At 39.7% G+C, this 17,812-nt stretch overlaps 2 protein-coding genes across 10 annotated transcripts in view; one reads left to right on the forward strand and one right to left on the reverse strand.

The window, feature by feature from the left end:
- Nucleotides 1-1,538, forward strand: part of LOC126952183 (uncharacterized) — a 75,726-nt gene extending 74,188 nt beyond the window's left edge. Inside the window, exon 3 of the mRNA XM_050786595.1 lies at nucleotides 1,323-1,538. Coding sequence (XP_050642552.1) covers nucleotides 1,323-1,440 — 118 coding nt within the window. The 3' untranslated portion in view covers nucleotides 1,441-1,538. The remainder of the gene's footprint in view (nucleotides 1-1,322) is intronic.
- Nucleotides 1-16,435, reverse strand: part of USP45 (ubiquitin specific peptidase 45) — an 82,558-nt gene extending 66,123 nt beyond the window's left edge. For all 9 annotated transcript variants that reach the window (XR_007724816.1, XR_007724815.1, XM_050786576.1 and 6 more), the window contains exons 1-5: nucleotides 16,380-16,435; nucleotides 10,816-10,925; nucleotides 9,311-9,483; nucleotides 8,119-8,222; nucleotides 4,433-4,533 (exon numbers count right to left, since the gene is read on the reverse strand). Coding sequence is in view for 7 of the 9 variants with exons in the window: in XM_050786576.1 (XP_050642533.1) it covers nucleotides 4,433-4,533; nucleotides 8,119-8,222; nucleotides 9,311-9,483; nucleotides 10,816-10,915 (478 nt within the window). In the remaining 2 variants the exon portion in view is untranslated. The remainder of the gene's footprint in view (nucleotides 1-4,432; nucleotides 4,534-8,118; nucleotides 8,223-9,310; nucleotides 9,484-10,815; nucleotides 10,926-16,379) is intronic.
- Nucleotides 16,436-17,812: the final 1,377 nt, after the last annotated feature.

The following is a 17,812-nucleotide window of genomic DNA, read 5'->3' on the forward strand; positions in this document are numbered from 1 at the left end:
ACATATATAGGCATTCCTAACTGTCTCCATACAAGTCAAACCAAGAGATCTAAGATACAAAATCACTGATCAGCCTCTTCTCTGCTTAAAACTTAACAGTGGTTTCTCACTGCCCTCAGAATAAATTCTATCTGTACAAGGCCCTTAAATACCTGTTCTTACTTACCTCAAGTCTCACCTCTCACCATCTTCTACACCACAAAACTCAACTTTTCAGCTCTCTAGACTTCCCTGAACCTGTCGAGCTCTTGTCAATGAGCTATTTTTTTTTTTTGCCTGGAGCACACAATCCGTTCCCTTTTTGCCCAGATAATTTCTAGATATTTTTCTGCTTCTAACTAAGTTGGATTATTCCTCTAAATAGAATTGGCCTGGCTCCTCCAATCGATGTTAGATACTATTCCAAAGTGTTCACACGGCCCCTGGTACTTGCTCCATCACAGCACTATTTAAACAGGCAAGTATAACTAAGTGCAATTTGTCTATATCCCTCAATAGACCAAAAGATCAGTAACAACGGGAACTAGGAAGTAGATCTGTCTCATTCACTACTGCATTTCTAACACCTAATGCTGCATCTGGCACGAAGCAGAAACTCAAAGATATTAAAAGACTGAATAAATAATTTTGATATTAATATTTAGGATTGGGGGGTGAAAGTGCGAAGCTTATCTATCTACTTCCTCAATAAAAACTGGTCACATTCTCTTTGGTTTATTCAGCAAGTATTTACTGTCTACTCACATAAAAATAAAAGAGAATCTAACCCAGAGTCCAGTCTTCAAGGAACCTACAGTCTTGAGAGAAAATAAGACAAGTACAAACATAAATATGAAACATCAAAAAAGTGTGTTATTAGATTCTAAAGTGTGCTGCACAGACACTGAGTGCCAAAAAAGAGATAAGGGAAAGCATCCTAGAAGTAAAATTTGAGCTGAGCCTTAATGGATAAGGCTGAAGACAGAAAGTATAAAGACAAATGTGCTACAGTTCAGCACTTCTCAAAGTGGGTCGGAAGGCAACTTCCTCTTTTCAAGGGTACTTAAGGTCAAAAGTATTTTCGTAATAAGCCTAAGATTTTATTTGCTTTTTTTTTTACTTTCATTCACTCTCAATTATACAGTGCCATTCTCCAGAGGCCATATGGCATGCAATATCACAAAAGATCAAATGCAGAAGCAGATATGAGAATCCAGCCATTTTCTATTAAGCCAGACACTTGAGACTTATAAAAATGTAAGACCGTGCCACTCACTAAACTTGTGTTTTGAAAAAGTTATCTTTCATAGTATTTACTTTATTTATTTTATTTTTATTTTTAGAGACAAGTCTCACTATGTTGCCCAGGATGGTCTCATACTCCCGGACTCAAGTGATCTGCCAACCTCAGCCTCCCAAAGTGCTCTGATTACAGGCGTGAGCCACCCACATACTATCTGATTTTAGGATAGTGACGCCTAAAAGTAAAGGAAGAAAAAAACAAAAGAATTAGTGATATGCTTTAAAGAGAGAGAGACAGAAAATGTCTGGTCATGCATAACTTCAAAATGTGTTTAACGTACAGGCACAGGCTTTCTTCTTGATAACTATTTTTACTTAGTGCAAAAATACAAAAATAATCTTTTAAAATCATACTTATCCTGTCACCCAAACACAATAATACAGTTTCATATTCCTTTTGAATTATCACATATAGGTGTTTTCACAATGCTATAATCTTCACGATTACCATTAAGATTACTGCAAAATCATATCCAGCATTCTTGCAACCTAAATAACAACTTTCATATTTGATTTTCCAAATTTTTTATAAAAATATACTGAAGCCGCATACAAGACACAGTATGACAAACTATTATATCCAAAAACTTATTCTAGAATGCCAAGGAATATTATTTTAAATCAAACTTGCCTGAGAGATCCTGTAGCTTAACCCACAAGGATAATGACATCTTGCCCTAGAACCACCGAAAGCCTTAAACTAAGAACCACGTATCTCTCCAACTTTGAAAGCTCCACTCACTCTCAAACTACCTCAAGAGCCCATTCCCCACCATTCCAGGTGCTATCTCACGGTTCCATAAGCACAATTAAGGCTTGTATTAGTGCTTCCCACCACCTGAAATGATTTCTTCTCTCATCTTCACCTGCCCAAAGTTCATCCTTTAAGGGTCAACTTGAAAGCCAGCTCATCCATGATTCCTTTTTAGTTCCTACAACTGAACATTATATCCCTCTTTGGATATTTGAAGGACTTTGGTTGTTACTTAAAATAGAAAACTTACTCTACTTGCCTATCATTACTTTTTAATCTCACACCTTCTTTCAGATCTTTAGCCTCTTAAAGATTTAGGGACTGTCTTATCAATCTCTATTCCCTGAAGCACCTTGGAAATATAAAGTACTACGGAAAAATGAGGCTTGGATAAACAGATAACTGCCTGGAGTCACACATCTAGTGACAGTCAAATCTGAATGCCAGATCCCCTGACTCAAAGCCATCTACTGTCTTTTTTTTTTTTTTTTTTTTTTGAGACAGTCTTACTGTGTCGCCCAAGCTGGCGTGCAGTGGTGTGATCTCGGCTTACTGCAGCCTCCATCTCCTGGGTTCAAACAATTCTCATGCCTCAGCCTCCTGAGTAGCTGGGATTACAGGAATGTGCCACTATGCTCAGCTAATTTTTTTGTATTTTTAGTAGAGTCGGGGTTTCACTATGTTGGCCAGGCTGGTCTCAATTCCTGGCCTCAAGTAATCTGCCCGCCCTGGGCTCCCAAAGTGCTGGGTTTAAGGCATAAGCCACCGTGCCCAACCTCAAAGCCATGTACTTTCCATCATACCGTAATTTTATGCTCCCTTCCTAGCATCTTTCTTGTAATAATCATTCAAGAAATCGGTAAAACTGAATGAAAATCAGACTGGCTTTGTACTTAACCTTAGGGAACCTCTAAGGTAAAAAAAAAAAAAAAAAAAAAAAAAAAATCCAGAGAAAATAATTTCTAAACTTGTAGTTTCATCACCCATGCCATCATATCCTTGCCTATCTTCTTATTATGGCCAAGGAAACTTAATGCACATTTTTCAGCAGACAGTATTATGACCAACTTCAATTCCAGTAGTATTACATGTCTTTCACCACCGTATTTTTCCTGGTTCTTTATTTGAGCAGAATTGGAGCTACAACTAGTATGCCTGGTGCAGAACAGAATTCAATAAATGTTTGTTGAATAAGTAAATGAATAAGTGATCAAATTAATCATTTCTACTGCTGTCCAGGAGCCTGAGTTTACCTTCTCTGGTTCCTCCTCCAGTTCCTTCACCATTACTGTCTCATTAGGGCAATGGCTAACAAAAACAGCTGTACACTGGGCTATAGAAAACAGTTGGCAACTATAGTTTTACATAGCTTTTCAGTTTCTGATGCCACCTACTAAGCAATTCAATTCTGCTTCAAAGGCAACTCAAAATTATCACGTCCATTCACCTAGTTGTTCAATAAAAAACCTGAGGTTTATATTAATACTTGATTCCTCTCACTCTGCCTTCCACCATGATTGAAAGTTTCCTGAGGCCTCCCCAGAAGCTGGACAGATGCCAGCAGCATGCTTCCTGCACAACATGTGGAACCGTGAGCCAATTAAACCTCTTTTCTTTATAAATTATGCAATCTCGGGTATTTCTTTATAGTAATATGAGAAAAGACTAATACAGGTACTATGCAAGTATTTTTACATGCATTATTTCTAAATCTTTAGAAAATATTCTCTCTAGGCCTCATAGTAATTCCACGAGACAGAATTATCATCCTAATTTTATAAATAAGGAAACTAAGCAATAAAAGTGACCATGGCTAGTAAGTGGGGAAGCCTAAATTCAAACTTATTAGGACTGACTTCAAAGCCCATGATCTAGACACAACATACTTCAGTTTCTCAAATTGGTTATATAAACATATAACAAGGTTGCCACCTAAGAATGCATGATACTCATAATATATATATATTTTTTTCTTGAGACGAAGTCTTGCTCTGTTGCCCAGGCTGGACTGCAGTGGCGTGATCTTGGCTCACTGCAACCTCCGCCTCCCCTCCTGGGTTCAAGTAATTCTCCTGCCTCAGTCTCCCGAGTAGCTGGGATTACAGGCACGTGCCACCATACTCGGCTAATTTTTGTATTCTTAGTAGAGACGGGGTTTCATCATGTTGGCCAGGCCGGTCTCAAACTCTTGACCTCATGATCTGCCCACCTCGGCCTCCCAAAATGCTGGGATTACAGGCATGAGCCACTGCACCCATTCAATACTCATAATATCTTTATTCAAATTACTGACTGGGCTGTCACAGTGAAATCTAAAGTATTCTTTATGAATTTCTGAACTCTTCATATGAAATACTATATTTTAACACAGATTCATTTAGTAATTGCTTAACTTACTTGTTTGTGTTTTAGAAGCATGTTTCTGGAGAAAATCAACTATCTGAGCCAAAACCTTCTTATTACAATGCGTTGATAATTTTTCATCACATTCATAACACCTGAAAAAATATAAAATTTAAGAAAATATTATGAAAATATCCTCAATAATTTTGCACATCAGATAACAAAGTTGGCATTTAGTTACTTTTGTCTTAAATTACATGGGAGGGAATACAAATGTATTTGTATACAAATGTACCCGGAAGGCATTGGGTAAGTCTAGAGAAATAAGCAGGGGACAATTCATACAGAGCCTTACAGTTGAAATGAAAGTTTTGGCAGTTTATCTTTGGCAGTTTATAATGAAATGCCATGAGAGGGTTCTTAAGCAGGGCCATGATATGGTCCAACTTATATTTTATTTATTTTTTACTTTTGAGACAGAGTCTCACTCTGTTTCCCAGGCTGGAATGCAGTGGTGAAATCTCAGCTCACTGCAGCCTCTGCCTCCAGGGTTCAAGTGACTCTCCTGCCTCAGCCACCCAGTAGCTGGGATTACAGGCATGCACCACCACGCCCAGCTAATTTTTGTATTTTTATTAGAGATGGGGTTTCACTATGTTGGTCAGACTGGTCTCGAATGCCTGACCTCAAGTGATCCACCCGCCTCGGCTTCCCAAAGTGTTGGGATTACAGGTGTGAACCACCACACCCAGTCCCAACTTACACTTTAAAAACATCACTCTCACTAATGTGATAAACTAGATTGGAGGGCATTAGGAACAGAAACAGATTAGTATAGTAGCAGACGATCTGCAGAGAAATGGGCATTCATTATATATATTTGCAGGTAGAAACAGTAATAAATTAGATATAAAAGAGGAGGGAAAGGGAAGTGTCAAAATAACTGCCTTGGGTAGGGAGGAGTGAGACAATGTCAGCAATCCTCAATGCTGGTGTTGAGAATCACTGCCGTTCTCAATGAGGAGTGATTTTGCCACCTAGGGGACATTTGACATTTTTGGTTCTGACAACTGGTGAGAGGAGAGAGGACCACTACTGGCATTTAAGTGGGTAGAGGCCAGCGATGCTGGTAAACATCCAATAACGTACAGGACAGCACAACAAGGAATTAATCACAGAGCATTAACAGTCCAAATGCCAAGAGTATTGAGATCGAGAAATCCTGGCCTAGATGAAACAAGACTTGCTGTGAGTTGATAATGTTTAAAGCTGGAAAAACAACAACAACGGAAGCTGGTTGATGGGTATGGGAAAATTCATTATACCATTCTGTCTACTTTTGTTAACAGGCTAAAAAATAAAATAAGATAAAAAAGGGGAAGAAAATAACTGCCAGGCTTCTAGCTTGATTACATATAGAGATGGGTAAGACTCAAAGAGATAGCTGTTCTATTTTGCTGGGGGATTATTTGGAGGTAGAGGGTTAGGAAAGACATTTTCAAAAGCACATTCCAATTCAGAAAACTAACCTCAATTAAGTTTACTCATTAATACATCGTATTAATTTGTTTCCTCTCTATATTATAATTACCTGTTTCCTTTATCCTCATGAGATCCAGTGATCATTTAAGAACATGTGTTGGAAAGTGTTCAAAGTGTTTTATAAACATAATGCATTATGGCCGGGTGTGGTGGCTCATACCTGTAATCCCAGCAGTTTGGGAGGCCAAGGCGGGAGGATCACTTGAGGTTGGAAGTTCGAGACCGGCCTGGCCAACAAGGTGAAACACCATCTCTACTAAAAATACAAAAATTAGCAGGGCGTGCGTGGTGGCAGGCACCTGTAATTCCAGTTACTCCCAGCCCGGGCGGCAGAGGTTGCAGTGAGCCAAGATCGCGCCACTGCACTCCAGCGTGGGTGACAGAGTGAGACTCCATCTCAAAAAAAAAAAAAAAAAAAAAAAAAGCAAAAAAACATAATGCATTACACCAGTGCTACCTTACATTTTCACAATCTTCTTACCCACCTTTTTCTAATTCAGTAGTTCTTAAACTGTGGTCTCCAGACCAGCAGCACTGGTAACACTTGGGAGCTTCTTAAATGCAAATTCTCTGGCCCCTCCACCCCAGAACTACTAAATTAGAATTTCTAAGACTGGGATCCTGCAGTCTGTCATAGTAAGATCTCCCTGAGATTCTGATGCAGCCAGAGTTTGAGATCACTAAAGTGAAATCCTTATTGAACTGCCGCACTATGGCACTACTGCTGTCTCCCTTGGTTCCAATGCATCATTTATATATTAAGTTCCCTCTGACCTTTCCTCATTCTCCCCAATACTACTACTTGGGACTCACAACAACAAAGAAAAACACAAATGCAGCAGGTGCCCAACCCTTCTGGCTGTATTAAAGATGATGACCTCTTCTGTCAGCTAAAATACCCTTATATTAATTTTAGACAAAACATTTTTATGTTAAAGAAAATCTGAGGACTCCTGAAAATTCATTCAAGGAACCCTTAGGAGTCCATAGATTCAAGTTGGAATATTATTGTAAAACACAGAGGAAGCATTTCAACAGTGTCCATTTATACCACCGAAACAGTGTGATATGCTAATAAGAAACTAGAAAATAAACTCGTTTTTGGTTTTTTTTTGAAAAGGAGTGTCACTCTATCACCAAGGCTGGAGTGCAGTGGCAACCTTCACCTCCCGGGTTCAAGTGACTCTCCTGCCTCAACCTCCTGAGCCGCTGGGACTACATGCATGCACCACCATGCCCAGCTAATTTTTGTATCTTTCGTAGAGACAGGGTTTCACCATATTGGCCAGGCTGGTCTCAAACTTCTAACTTCAAGTGATCCACCCACCGTGGTCTCCCTAAATGCTGGAATTACAGGTGTTAGCCACCACGCCCCACGAAAAAAACTTGTTTTAGTACCTGGATTTTTACTTCATAACCACAAAAAGGTAAATATTATATAGTTTCCTTACAGGTCACATAGGAAACTGGACTAGGTTCTCAACCAGGATTAAATAGCAGAATGACCTGAAAAGTTTTTACAAGCTACTTATGCCCAGCTCTTTCTTCTCCCTTCAGAAAATGACCTGACTGCTTGAAGTATCTTCCGTCTCTACAACACTAGAATTCTGTATTAGCAAGTTCACTACCAAAAAAAATCAACTAAAAAGAATTTTTCTTTATATTACAAGGAAAATGTCAGAGAAAAGTAGAGAGGCCGGGCACAGTGGCTCACGCCTGTAATCCTAGCACTTTGGGAGGCTGAGGAGGGCGTATTGCCTGAGCTCAGGAGTTCAAAGACCAGCCTGGGCAACATGGTGAAAACCCCATCTCTACTAAAATACAAAAAGTTAGCCAGCTGTGGCGGCGTGCGCCTGTGGTCCCAACTACTCAGGAGGCTGAGGCAGGAGAATTGCTTGAACCCGGGAGGCAGAGGTTGCAGGAAGCCGAGATCACACCACTGCACTCCAGCCTTGGTGACAGAGTGAGACTCCGTCTCAACAACAACAAAAAAAGGTAGAGAGAGAGTTAAAATTTTTCCAATTAAAATTTTATATTCATAGGTAATGTTAATTTTCTTCAAGTATCCCGTAGATTGTGTTCAGGTTAAAAAACCATAAGCTGATAGAACATCTTTAAATATTTTACCTTAAAAGCTTAAAGAAAAAAAAATTGGGGGGGTGGTTAGTGGACACAAGAACTAACAAAATTTAACTTACCATATAATCCATGTGCTCAGATTAATTATAATACAATGGGGCTCTATTCTGGAATTCTTGAAGTGCTTCAGTGAATGTTGGCTTTCTGAGTTTTTACCACATCCCTGAAGATGAACAGAATGCTATTTTGTATGACTTACAAATATTTGTTTCAAATTAATCAAAACTTAAATTATATTCACACTTATACCGAAAAGTTTTGTTCTGTTTTTAATTTCAGGCCAGAGGAGAAAGTTTCAAAAAAGCAATATGGATTCTCATTAAATTTAATTTCTTGCAAACAGGTTAACATGCTTTTCAATACACAGTATTTACTTAAAACAATCATGGGCAAAGTTAATTTCCCTATCATTTAAAAATGTACACACTGTCTGGCACACTGTGGAACACCCAGCATCCTGGCAGGCCAGTGGTGCCCTTCCACAAACACACATTTCCCAATCCTGTACACAACTTCACCCCAACCCACTGAGAACTACTGAGACACAGACCAATCATAGCGATTTCCCTCACTAGGTAAGTAAAGAAATGAGATGCAATTCTGGTTAATGCAACATGAAGGGAAGTCAAATCTGCTGAATCTTTCCAGAAAGGTTTTTTTCCTTTTTAAAGAGGAACACAACCATGAGGCTGAGGATGGCAGAGCAGAGAACAGAATAAACCTCAGTTTTTAATGTTCTTTCCATTAAATTAACTAATCCTGAAGAGGCCTTACTTCAGGGCATTTCATGTGAGATAATGAAGATTTCTCTTATTTTTTTAAAGAAAGTATATACTTTTCATTTCATTAGAAAATTTATTACAGGTATAAATAACTTTTAAACTTTAAGATTTTAAACTATTTTGCAAAAGCAGCAGAAAAATCTGTTTTGAGAGAAAAAAAATTAATCTGAAAGGTGGATCCATTTCCTAAGTAAATACAAAAGGTAAAGACTGGTCCAGATATGGGAACTACTGCAAATAGGTTGAATTCCCTCTGCAAGTATTTATAAACCACACTTGATTACTTTCTGAACATAGCATACCTTTTACTTTACCTTAACAATCATTTTTAAGTTCATTCTTGGAAAATTTCTATCTAAATTGGAATAAATATATCTTAACTCCTATGCATGACCAATAGTCCAGCTCACAATAAGCATTTAAGGAAAATACTTCAGATAAACTCACATATAAATAACACTTTTCTTACCTGGAAGCCACACTTGAGGCACAACCAAATATCAGAAGGAAGTACTGGCTGCCCATCATAGAATCTTCTTTCTTTTAAACATTCTGAGCAAACTGACCACAGATTCTCAGCTATTGCTCTCTTTACATGATTCACGCTGATAGCATGACTTACATGTTGGCAAGTTAAACCTACTGAATAAGATAAAACAAAATCTCAACATTTTCTTTGCTACACCAAAGTGCTACCATTACTAAGTATTAAATGCTGTTCACTAAAAAGCACAGATTCAACACACAAAATAACTCAAAATATATGCTATGTAATTCCATTTATATAATGTTCATGATATAACATAATTATAGAATGAGAGAAGAGATTCATGGTTTTAGGGGGCAGTGGACGCAAGGCAGAGGATGTTGCTATAAATGGAGAGCACATAGGGTGGTGATGATACAGTTAAGTATCTTGATTGGTGGTGGTTATACAAAGCTATACATGTACTAAAATTGGATGTTTCAGGATAGCCAATTTGCTGCATTGAAGGATGTCTGAAGTATCTCTTTAAATATCATTAGGACCTTACCTGATGTCCCTGATTTATTACAGTTTAAATTTTTGAACTAATTTTAGATTCACAGGAAGGTGCAAAGAAACATACAAGGAGGTCTCATTCACCCTTCACTGAGCTTCCCCTGATGTTAATATTTTGGACTACTATAGTAAAATATCAAAACCAGGAAGCTGATGTTGGTAAAATCCTTAGAACTTGTTCAGATTTCACAAGACATATGCACTCATATGTGAGTGTGTGTGTGTATAGCTGTATGCAACTATGCACACTTAAAATGGAAATAATATATTAAAAATATCTTTTTAAATGGAGAAAACCGGCAAGAAAATGAGGAAAATCCTCAGAGGCCTAAATCAAAAGCATGAGACTAAAGAGAAAACCAAGCCCTGAGGCCAGCAGCTCCCAAAGGCCATCTGCCAAGCTCTGGTGGCTTGGTGACATGATTTTAATAGGCCATGAGAAAGAGACCAAAAAAAAAAAAAAAAAAAAAAAAGCCAATCTAAGTTACTTCATATTATAAACTAAACAAAATCCTAATAAAAATACCAACAGGATTTTTTGGAACTAGACAAGGTGATTCTAATGCTTACGCAGAAAATAGTAAAAATAAAGAGTAACAGATTTCTTAATTAAAAACATATACAGTCATCCCTCAGATACTTGAGGCAGGGAGGTGGGGTGGCGTAGTTGGTTCTAGGACCTCCCCACATATACCCAAATCTGTGCATACTCAAGTCCCGCAGTGGGCCCTGTGGAATCTGCATTTAGGAAGTCAGTCTGCTGAGTATGCAGTTTTTACACATCCCAAGAATAGTGTATTTTCCATCTACGTTTGGTTGAAAAAAATTCGTGTACAAGTTGATCCTCAGAATTCAAATCCATGTTGTTGAAGGGTCAACTGCATTGTTATTTCTTCTCAACACTATTTGGGATGCCAAATATCACAATTTACCAGCAATATCATCTGAAGAGTCTTCTTCATGAGGTACAGTAGGTCTTTTACTTCTTTTGGCTTTCTCAGGTAAAGCTTTACTTGGATCTTTCACCCGCATCTGTTATTTACTGAAGGGATTGAGGGAAAAAAATTCATACATTTGAGTCTTCAAAATTAAAATTTTATATTTTATTTAATGCATATCAAAATTGAAATGACTTCAATTTTAATTGGTCTGGGATATCAACAGAGGAAGAAGAAGGGAACATCGGTTGAAATGAAATAAATCTTTGTTAAATCAGTATACACATGATATATTCCACTGGCTTTTGCCAACTATACTGTTATGGACCAAATGTTTGTGTCCCCACCCCAAATTCATACGTTGAAATCTAATCGCCAAAGCGATGGTACTTGAAGGTGAAGCCTTTGCGAGGTAATTAGGTCATGTAGGTGGAGCCCTCATGAATGAGACTGGCCTCTTATAATACAAGCTACCTTTGTATCCACATGAGGATATACAGAGAAGATGGCCATCTATAAACCAGGAAGAAGGCCCTCACCAGATACTAGATTTGCCAGCACCTTGACCCTGGACTTCCCCACTCCCAGTACTGTGAGAAATAAGTCTGTGTTGTTTAAACAACCCAGCCTATAATAATTTGCTATAGCGGGCTGAACCAAGACACAGCCCCTAAATATAAGATGTCCAGGTGAATGACCAAAACTAAAGTTTTCATCAACGGAATAAGTGTTGCTTCTGGATAATGAGTTCTCTTCACCCTTTCCTCCCTTCTGCTAGCAAGGAAATAGCAGGAGCTGGATGAGCCATACTGGATCAAAAATGGAAGCTGTAAGCCAAGCACAGTAAAGCCACTCTACCTGTGCTGTACGACTAGCACCAGAATATTAAGAGAAAATTAAATTTCTATCTTTTTTTTTTTTTTTTTTTTTTTTTTTTGAGACGGAGTCTCGCTCTGTCGCCCAGGCTGGAGTGCAGTGGCGTGATCTCGGCTCACTGCAAGCTCCGCCTCCCAGGTTCACGCCATTCTCCTGCCTTAGCCTCCAGAGTAGCTGGGACTACAGGCTGGACTACAGGCGCCCGCCACCTCGCCCAGCTAATTTTTTTTTTTTTTTTTTTTTTTTTTTTTGTATATTTAGTAGAGGCGGGGTTTCACCGTGTTAGCCAGGATGGTCTCCATCTCCTGACCTCGTGATCCGCCCGCCTCGGCCTCCCAAAGTGCTGGGATTACAGCCGTGAGCCACCACGCCCGGCCAATTTCTATCTTTTTAAGCGACTACATTTTGCGGGGGTTCACTCTAGCTTTATATCATGAAAAATTTTAAACATTTACAAAAGTTAAAAGAACCGTATAATGAACACTCATATACTATTTAGATTCCACATTTATTACATTATTATTATTATTTTTTTAGAGATGGATCTTGGCTCACTGCAACCTCCACCTCCTGGGTTCAAGCAGTTCTCCTGCCTCAGCCTCCCTAGAGTAGCTGGGCTTACGCTCGGCGCGTGCCACCACGCCTGGCTAAATTGTTTTGTATTTTTAGTAGAGACGGGATTTCACCCTGTCGATCTCCTGACCTCGTGATCCGCCCACCTCCGCCTCCCAAAGCGCTGGGATTACAGGCGTGAGCCACTGCACCCGGCTATTATTATTTTTTTGAGACAGAGTCTCACTCCGATTGCCCAGGCTGGAGTGCAGTGGCCTGATTTCAGCTCACCCAGCCTCGACCTCCCCAGGCTCAGGTGATTCTCCCACCTCAGCCTCCCAAGTAGCTGTGACTATAGACGCACACCACCACGTCCAGATAATTTTTTTGTATTTTTTAGTAGAGATGGGATTTCCACATGTTGCCCAGGCTGGTCTTGAACTCCTGGGCTCAAGCAATCCACACAGGCCTTGGCTTCCCAAACTGCTGGGATTACAGGTATGAAGCATGGTGCCCCACCAATTCCACACCTATTAACAATTTGCTATGTTTGTTTTTATCTAAATATCAATATGTGTGTATACAGAGACACATATGTGTGCATATATATATATATTTGTTGTTGTTGAACTGTTTGAAAGTTGTACAGATCTTGACAGTTCATCCCTAAATACTTCAGCATGTATCTCTTAAAAATAAGCAGTCTCCTATATAACAATGTAATCATATCTAAGAAAATAAATAATTTTCTAATATCATCTCATTTTCCATCATATTCTAATTTCCTTTTTTGGCCCTAAATTGTCTTCTATAGCTGGTTTTTTGAAAAAGATCCAATCAAGGTTTGCACTTTATATTGGTTGTGTCTCTTTAGTATCTTTTAATCTATTAACAGAACAGTTCTTCAACCTTTTACTTGCCTAAGACTTTAGCTTTTTAAAGAGATCAGGCCAGTGCATGAGTCACCTTGAGGGTCTTGTTAAAATCAAAGTTCTGATTGAACAAGTTTGGCACAAGACCTGAGATTCTACCTATCTAAAAAGCTTAAAACTGAAGCCACTGCTGGGGGCCCACAGAATACTCTTTCAACAGCAAAGTTGTATAATGTCTCACACTGAATTTGTCTCTTTCTTCATGGTGTTATTTACCTCTATCCCTTACATTTCTTAAAAATTCAGTTAATTATAAAAGATTTTAGATACAAGCTAAGCATTTTTTAAAACCACTATATTTTGGAGTCTCTGTTAGAGTAGCTTAGCCTCCCTATTACTCTCCTGCCTGGCAGCTAAGCAACATCGCAATTTTCATGGTTGCTGACTTACTTTTCAATGATCAAAGTAATTAATCTTTCAATTCAGTACTAAATTCCAAATCTTGATTTATTCATTCCATATTTCACAATAAGGGAGCTTTCAAGTTTACCATTAAGTCCAAAGGTCATCACTACTGAACCAAGTTGCAATAAATTAAGGGCTTCTGGGTTAGGAACATGTAAAAAGCCTCTGAGTTCCTTAAGCACTTCATCTCTACCTTCTCCCTCCAAACTTCCTCATCTACTCTCCCCTACAGTTCCACCTTATAAAATCACTAATTTAAGTATCCCCTTCTCTGATCGTAACTTCCCAGTCCTTCCAGCATGCCTGATCAGCCACTCATAATTTCCTATAGTGTCCAGGCTGACAAGAGGCTGCATCTCAAGTCCTTCCATGACCCTTATAGAAGGGTAGAGAGAAGCGGAAATGGCTAATGGAGAGCTGCTTCCTAAAGCAAGTCACATGGCACATTTAACTTCAAGTAGAAATGGAGAGGGGTTGCCCATGTACAAAGAGTACAACATTACATGTACCCAAAAAGAGGTGAACTGGAATACTTGTGCAGAGCCTTAAGGATGACATCACCTCTCTGGCAGAACCCAATCCTAGATGAACCCAGTTAATCATTTTCTCCATGTCGGGAGAAAGTCTCTTAAGAAAGGAGACTAGGTCCATTATTATTCACTACACCTTCTGGTAAACTTACATACTATCCACAAAGCCACTTCAAATCTTCTTCACTTTCCTTAAACCTCTAACCCCTCCATCTCCCCACTAACTTATCAAAAACTGATCTAGTCTTTCACTAAGGGAAGAGAGACATAAGCAGATGGCAAATTTGATCTTTCTATTCCCAAATTTACAAATACCTCCATCAATTTAAATTTGATGTCCTGAAAAGAGATAGGTATAACTAATAAAGTACAGAGAAAATGGTCTATGAGAAACTGGTTATATTTTCCCGCCGTGGTACAGATAAGCTCTTGATAAAGATGAGCATTAACACAGATAATGCTAGCAAAATAATAAACAAAACCAGGCATTTGACCTACATACTGTAAGCAACCTGTGCCTTTTTTCAAAAACACTGACTCAAACTTAACTTGGTAATGTAGAGGCAATTTCTGATGATTTTTCTGCTATATGTAATATGTCTAAACAGAATCATTTGGTACAGTAACCCAGGATTCGGCAATCATGTATCTGCAGTTTTCCAATTTCCATTTAAGGCAAAAGGACAAATTTAAAAGTCCAATTATTAGAGCTTCCAATACTTTATTTATATCATCAAAATTGTGTCTGGGCACTGGAGACTGGGAAGGATGGGAGTGGGGTGAGGAATGAGAAATTACTTAATGGAAACAATGTACATTATTCAGGTGATGGTTACACTAAAAGCCCAGTATCACTAGGAAATAGATCCTGTAACAAAACTGCACTTATATCCCTTACCTTTATACAAATTTACAAAACTGTGGCTGTGGATCTCCGTGATCTCCCCCACATTTAGAGTTTTGATAGGATGCACGGACTCAACATATAATTGTATTCATGGCTGACATTTATTACACAATGCAGTATGGATATACAGGCTCATCACAATAGAAAAAGACACAAGTGGAGTCTGGAGGAATCACGTGTAGGCTCCTTATGCAGTCTCCCTCCCAAGAGGGGTCAAACAAAACACACCCTTCCTCCACCAATGAAAATACAGCAACACATATGCAACGCTTCCGCGCAGGGAAGCCCATCAGAGACTAGGTGTCCCGGATTTTTACAGAAGCTGGTAATTTCGGTGTAAAACATACTGTTCAGCACAAACCCAAAAATCTAAGTTCCCAGATGCCAAACAAGCACCAACATTGCAAGCAGTCCTTTCTAAAGATAGCAGTCTCAGGCCTGCTATGTTAACTCTTTTTAGCACAAATATGTTCTGGCCATTTTTCTCATGCGGTTTTCCAAATAATAAACTTTACAGTTTCCAACTTCACCATCACTTAACACCTGTCTTTTCTCTAAAGTAGGATGTGCAACCAAGTTGTTTAGAAAGCTGTTTTTAAACAGGCTATGCAAAAAGCCCATATCCTTAAGAAAAAGTCCTTTTTTTCCCACTCTTGGGCAATTATTTATGGGGGTTGGAAAGAGAAGAAAAAAACACTATCTCCTTTTATATACCAAGCTCAAAAAGATGAGCAGCATCTTACGGTTTGCTGTGTATCACGCTCAGTTCTAAGCACTTCACAGATATTAACCCACTTAACCCTCACAGCCACCTTAGGAGGTAAGTTGCTATTATTTTCCCGCATTTACACTTGAAAGTGAGAAAGAGAGGTTGACTTGCAGAGGTCCCAGAGCCAGTAAGTGGTGGACGGAGATGCGGACCCAAGCAGTCCGGCTCCGGAGCTCCTAATACACGACGCTTCCAGAAAGTCGGGGTTAGACACGCTTCCTCCGGTCACCAACACACACACTCCGAGGCTGTGAAGAGAAATGCGCCGCGAGGAGGCGGACGGAAGCTTGTGGGGCCGCCGCACGCCCAGGTCACCAGGGGACTCGGGCCCCTCCCAGGCGGCCCCTCGCCAGCCCTGACGCCTAGGGCTTCTCCCGCAGCCGCAGGGACCCGAAGCCTGCAGAGCTGCGCTCACACGGCCCTGGGTGACCGCCCGGCGCCCCCAGGGATCGGGAAGCCGAGGGGGGTGGGGAGCCTCTCTTCCAGCCTCGCCCACCCACAAGCGGGTCAAGGTCGCCAAAGCGAAGACCGAGAAACTGCGGCGACCACACCGCCGCTGCGACCACATCGCCGCGTCCCCAACTCACCCTGCCCAGCCGGGCCGCAGCGTCTACAACCTGGGGAGACTGCGCCTGCGCGCCCGTCTGGCGCCCGGCAGAGGTGGGGCCTCGTCCGCCCGCCCGCAGCCTGGCCCGGGAAGGTTCCAGGCGGCGCGCGCGGGGCCGGGGAGCGCGGGGAGGGGTGGAAGGGCGGGGCCGGCTTGCGTGGCGCCTGCGTTCTGCTTGTCCGCAGAGCCCGGAGAGCCCCTGGTAATCTTAGAGTAATAGCTACCGACTAGCAATTTATTAGGATCCTGGGCCAGCGGGCGCACCTCGGATGTTCCAGGAGTCGGCTTAAGTTCCACTTGTTGCTGGGCGCCTTCTGAAACAAACTCCGATTTCCCTCCGTTACCCTCCTCTGGACTCTTAAAGTCACATCTAACGTTCGTCATATATTATTGTGCTTTTCTTCCCCATTGCTGTTGTCTTACCTGTCCTTCTCTCTTCCTAACTAGATAGTACATTTCTTCAAATACACCTATACCTCCTCAAAGCCCGGTTATCTGTTAAAGTGGCCAGCACAGTGCATAGTAAAAGTAAAAGTAGTTGGTTTGAAAATATTTTGTTTGAATCATGGATATTGCAAATGCCAACACTGGTTATGGATAGATTCTAAAAGCCTCCTGATATTTCACAGCTCTTCAGCCAAGGGACAGATGTGGCTTTAAGGATAAGACTATTGGCGTAGAAATCAGAAGATACGAGAGTTAAAATTTTAAACACTAAATTTTACTTTAAAAACTCTTTTTTAATAATAGTATTTACATGTGGAGAACTTGGCAAAGAAGGTTGGTATTTGCTTATATCGTACTTACAACGATCATTAACAAATATAATTGAGCACAGATATGCCAGGTGCTGTTATAGGTATAGAGGTACACTATCATTTGGGGGGTTAGGATAATTTTTTCCCCTAGGGAAAAATAAAATATTCCTCAAATAAGAATAGGTTGTGTGGTGTAATTTTGAAGGCAAAATTGTCTACTTCGTAAATCAAAAGCTTTCATATATTTTGACGTTGCATTTGATCTAGAACTTGGAGGAATAAGAACAAGCAAACTTGAGTAAATCTAAATAATTTGCATCTTAATTGTGTCACTGTAAAAGATTTTTAAAAATGTATTATATGTGGAAACCCAGTTTATGATTGATTTTTTAAAAGGGATTGAATTAGATTATGGAAATTTAGGTTATTTTCTTCATAAGAAAAAATTTAGAAATTATCAAATACCATACAATACTTAAATTTTCTTGGGAATGACAAATTTCAAATATTGATTTCCAGTGGATGTACCCTTAGCATAACCAAAATCTCCAGAGATTTCAATCTTTGTTTCAAAACTTGACCTAAATTAAGGAAAATTCTGTAACACTAAGTTTTTATTTCTGATGTTCCTCATTTATCTTTTCACTTAATTGAA

The sequence above is a fragment of the Macaca thibetana genome, chromosome 4 (assembly GCF_024542745.1).
Source record: "Macaca thibetana thibetana isolate TM-01 chromosome 4, ASM2454274v1, whole genome shotgun sequence".
Lineage (NCBI taxonomy): Eukaryota > Metazoa > Chordata > Mammalia > Primates > Cercopithecidae > Macaca > Macaca thibetana.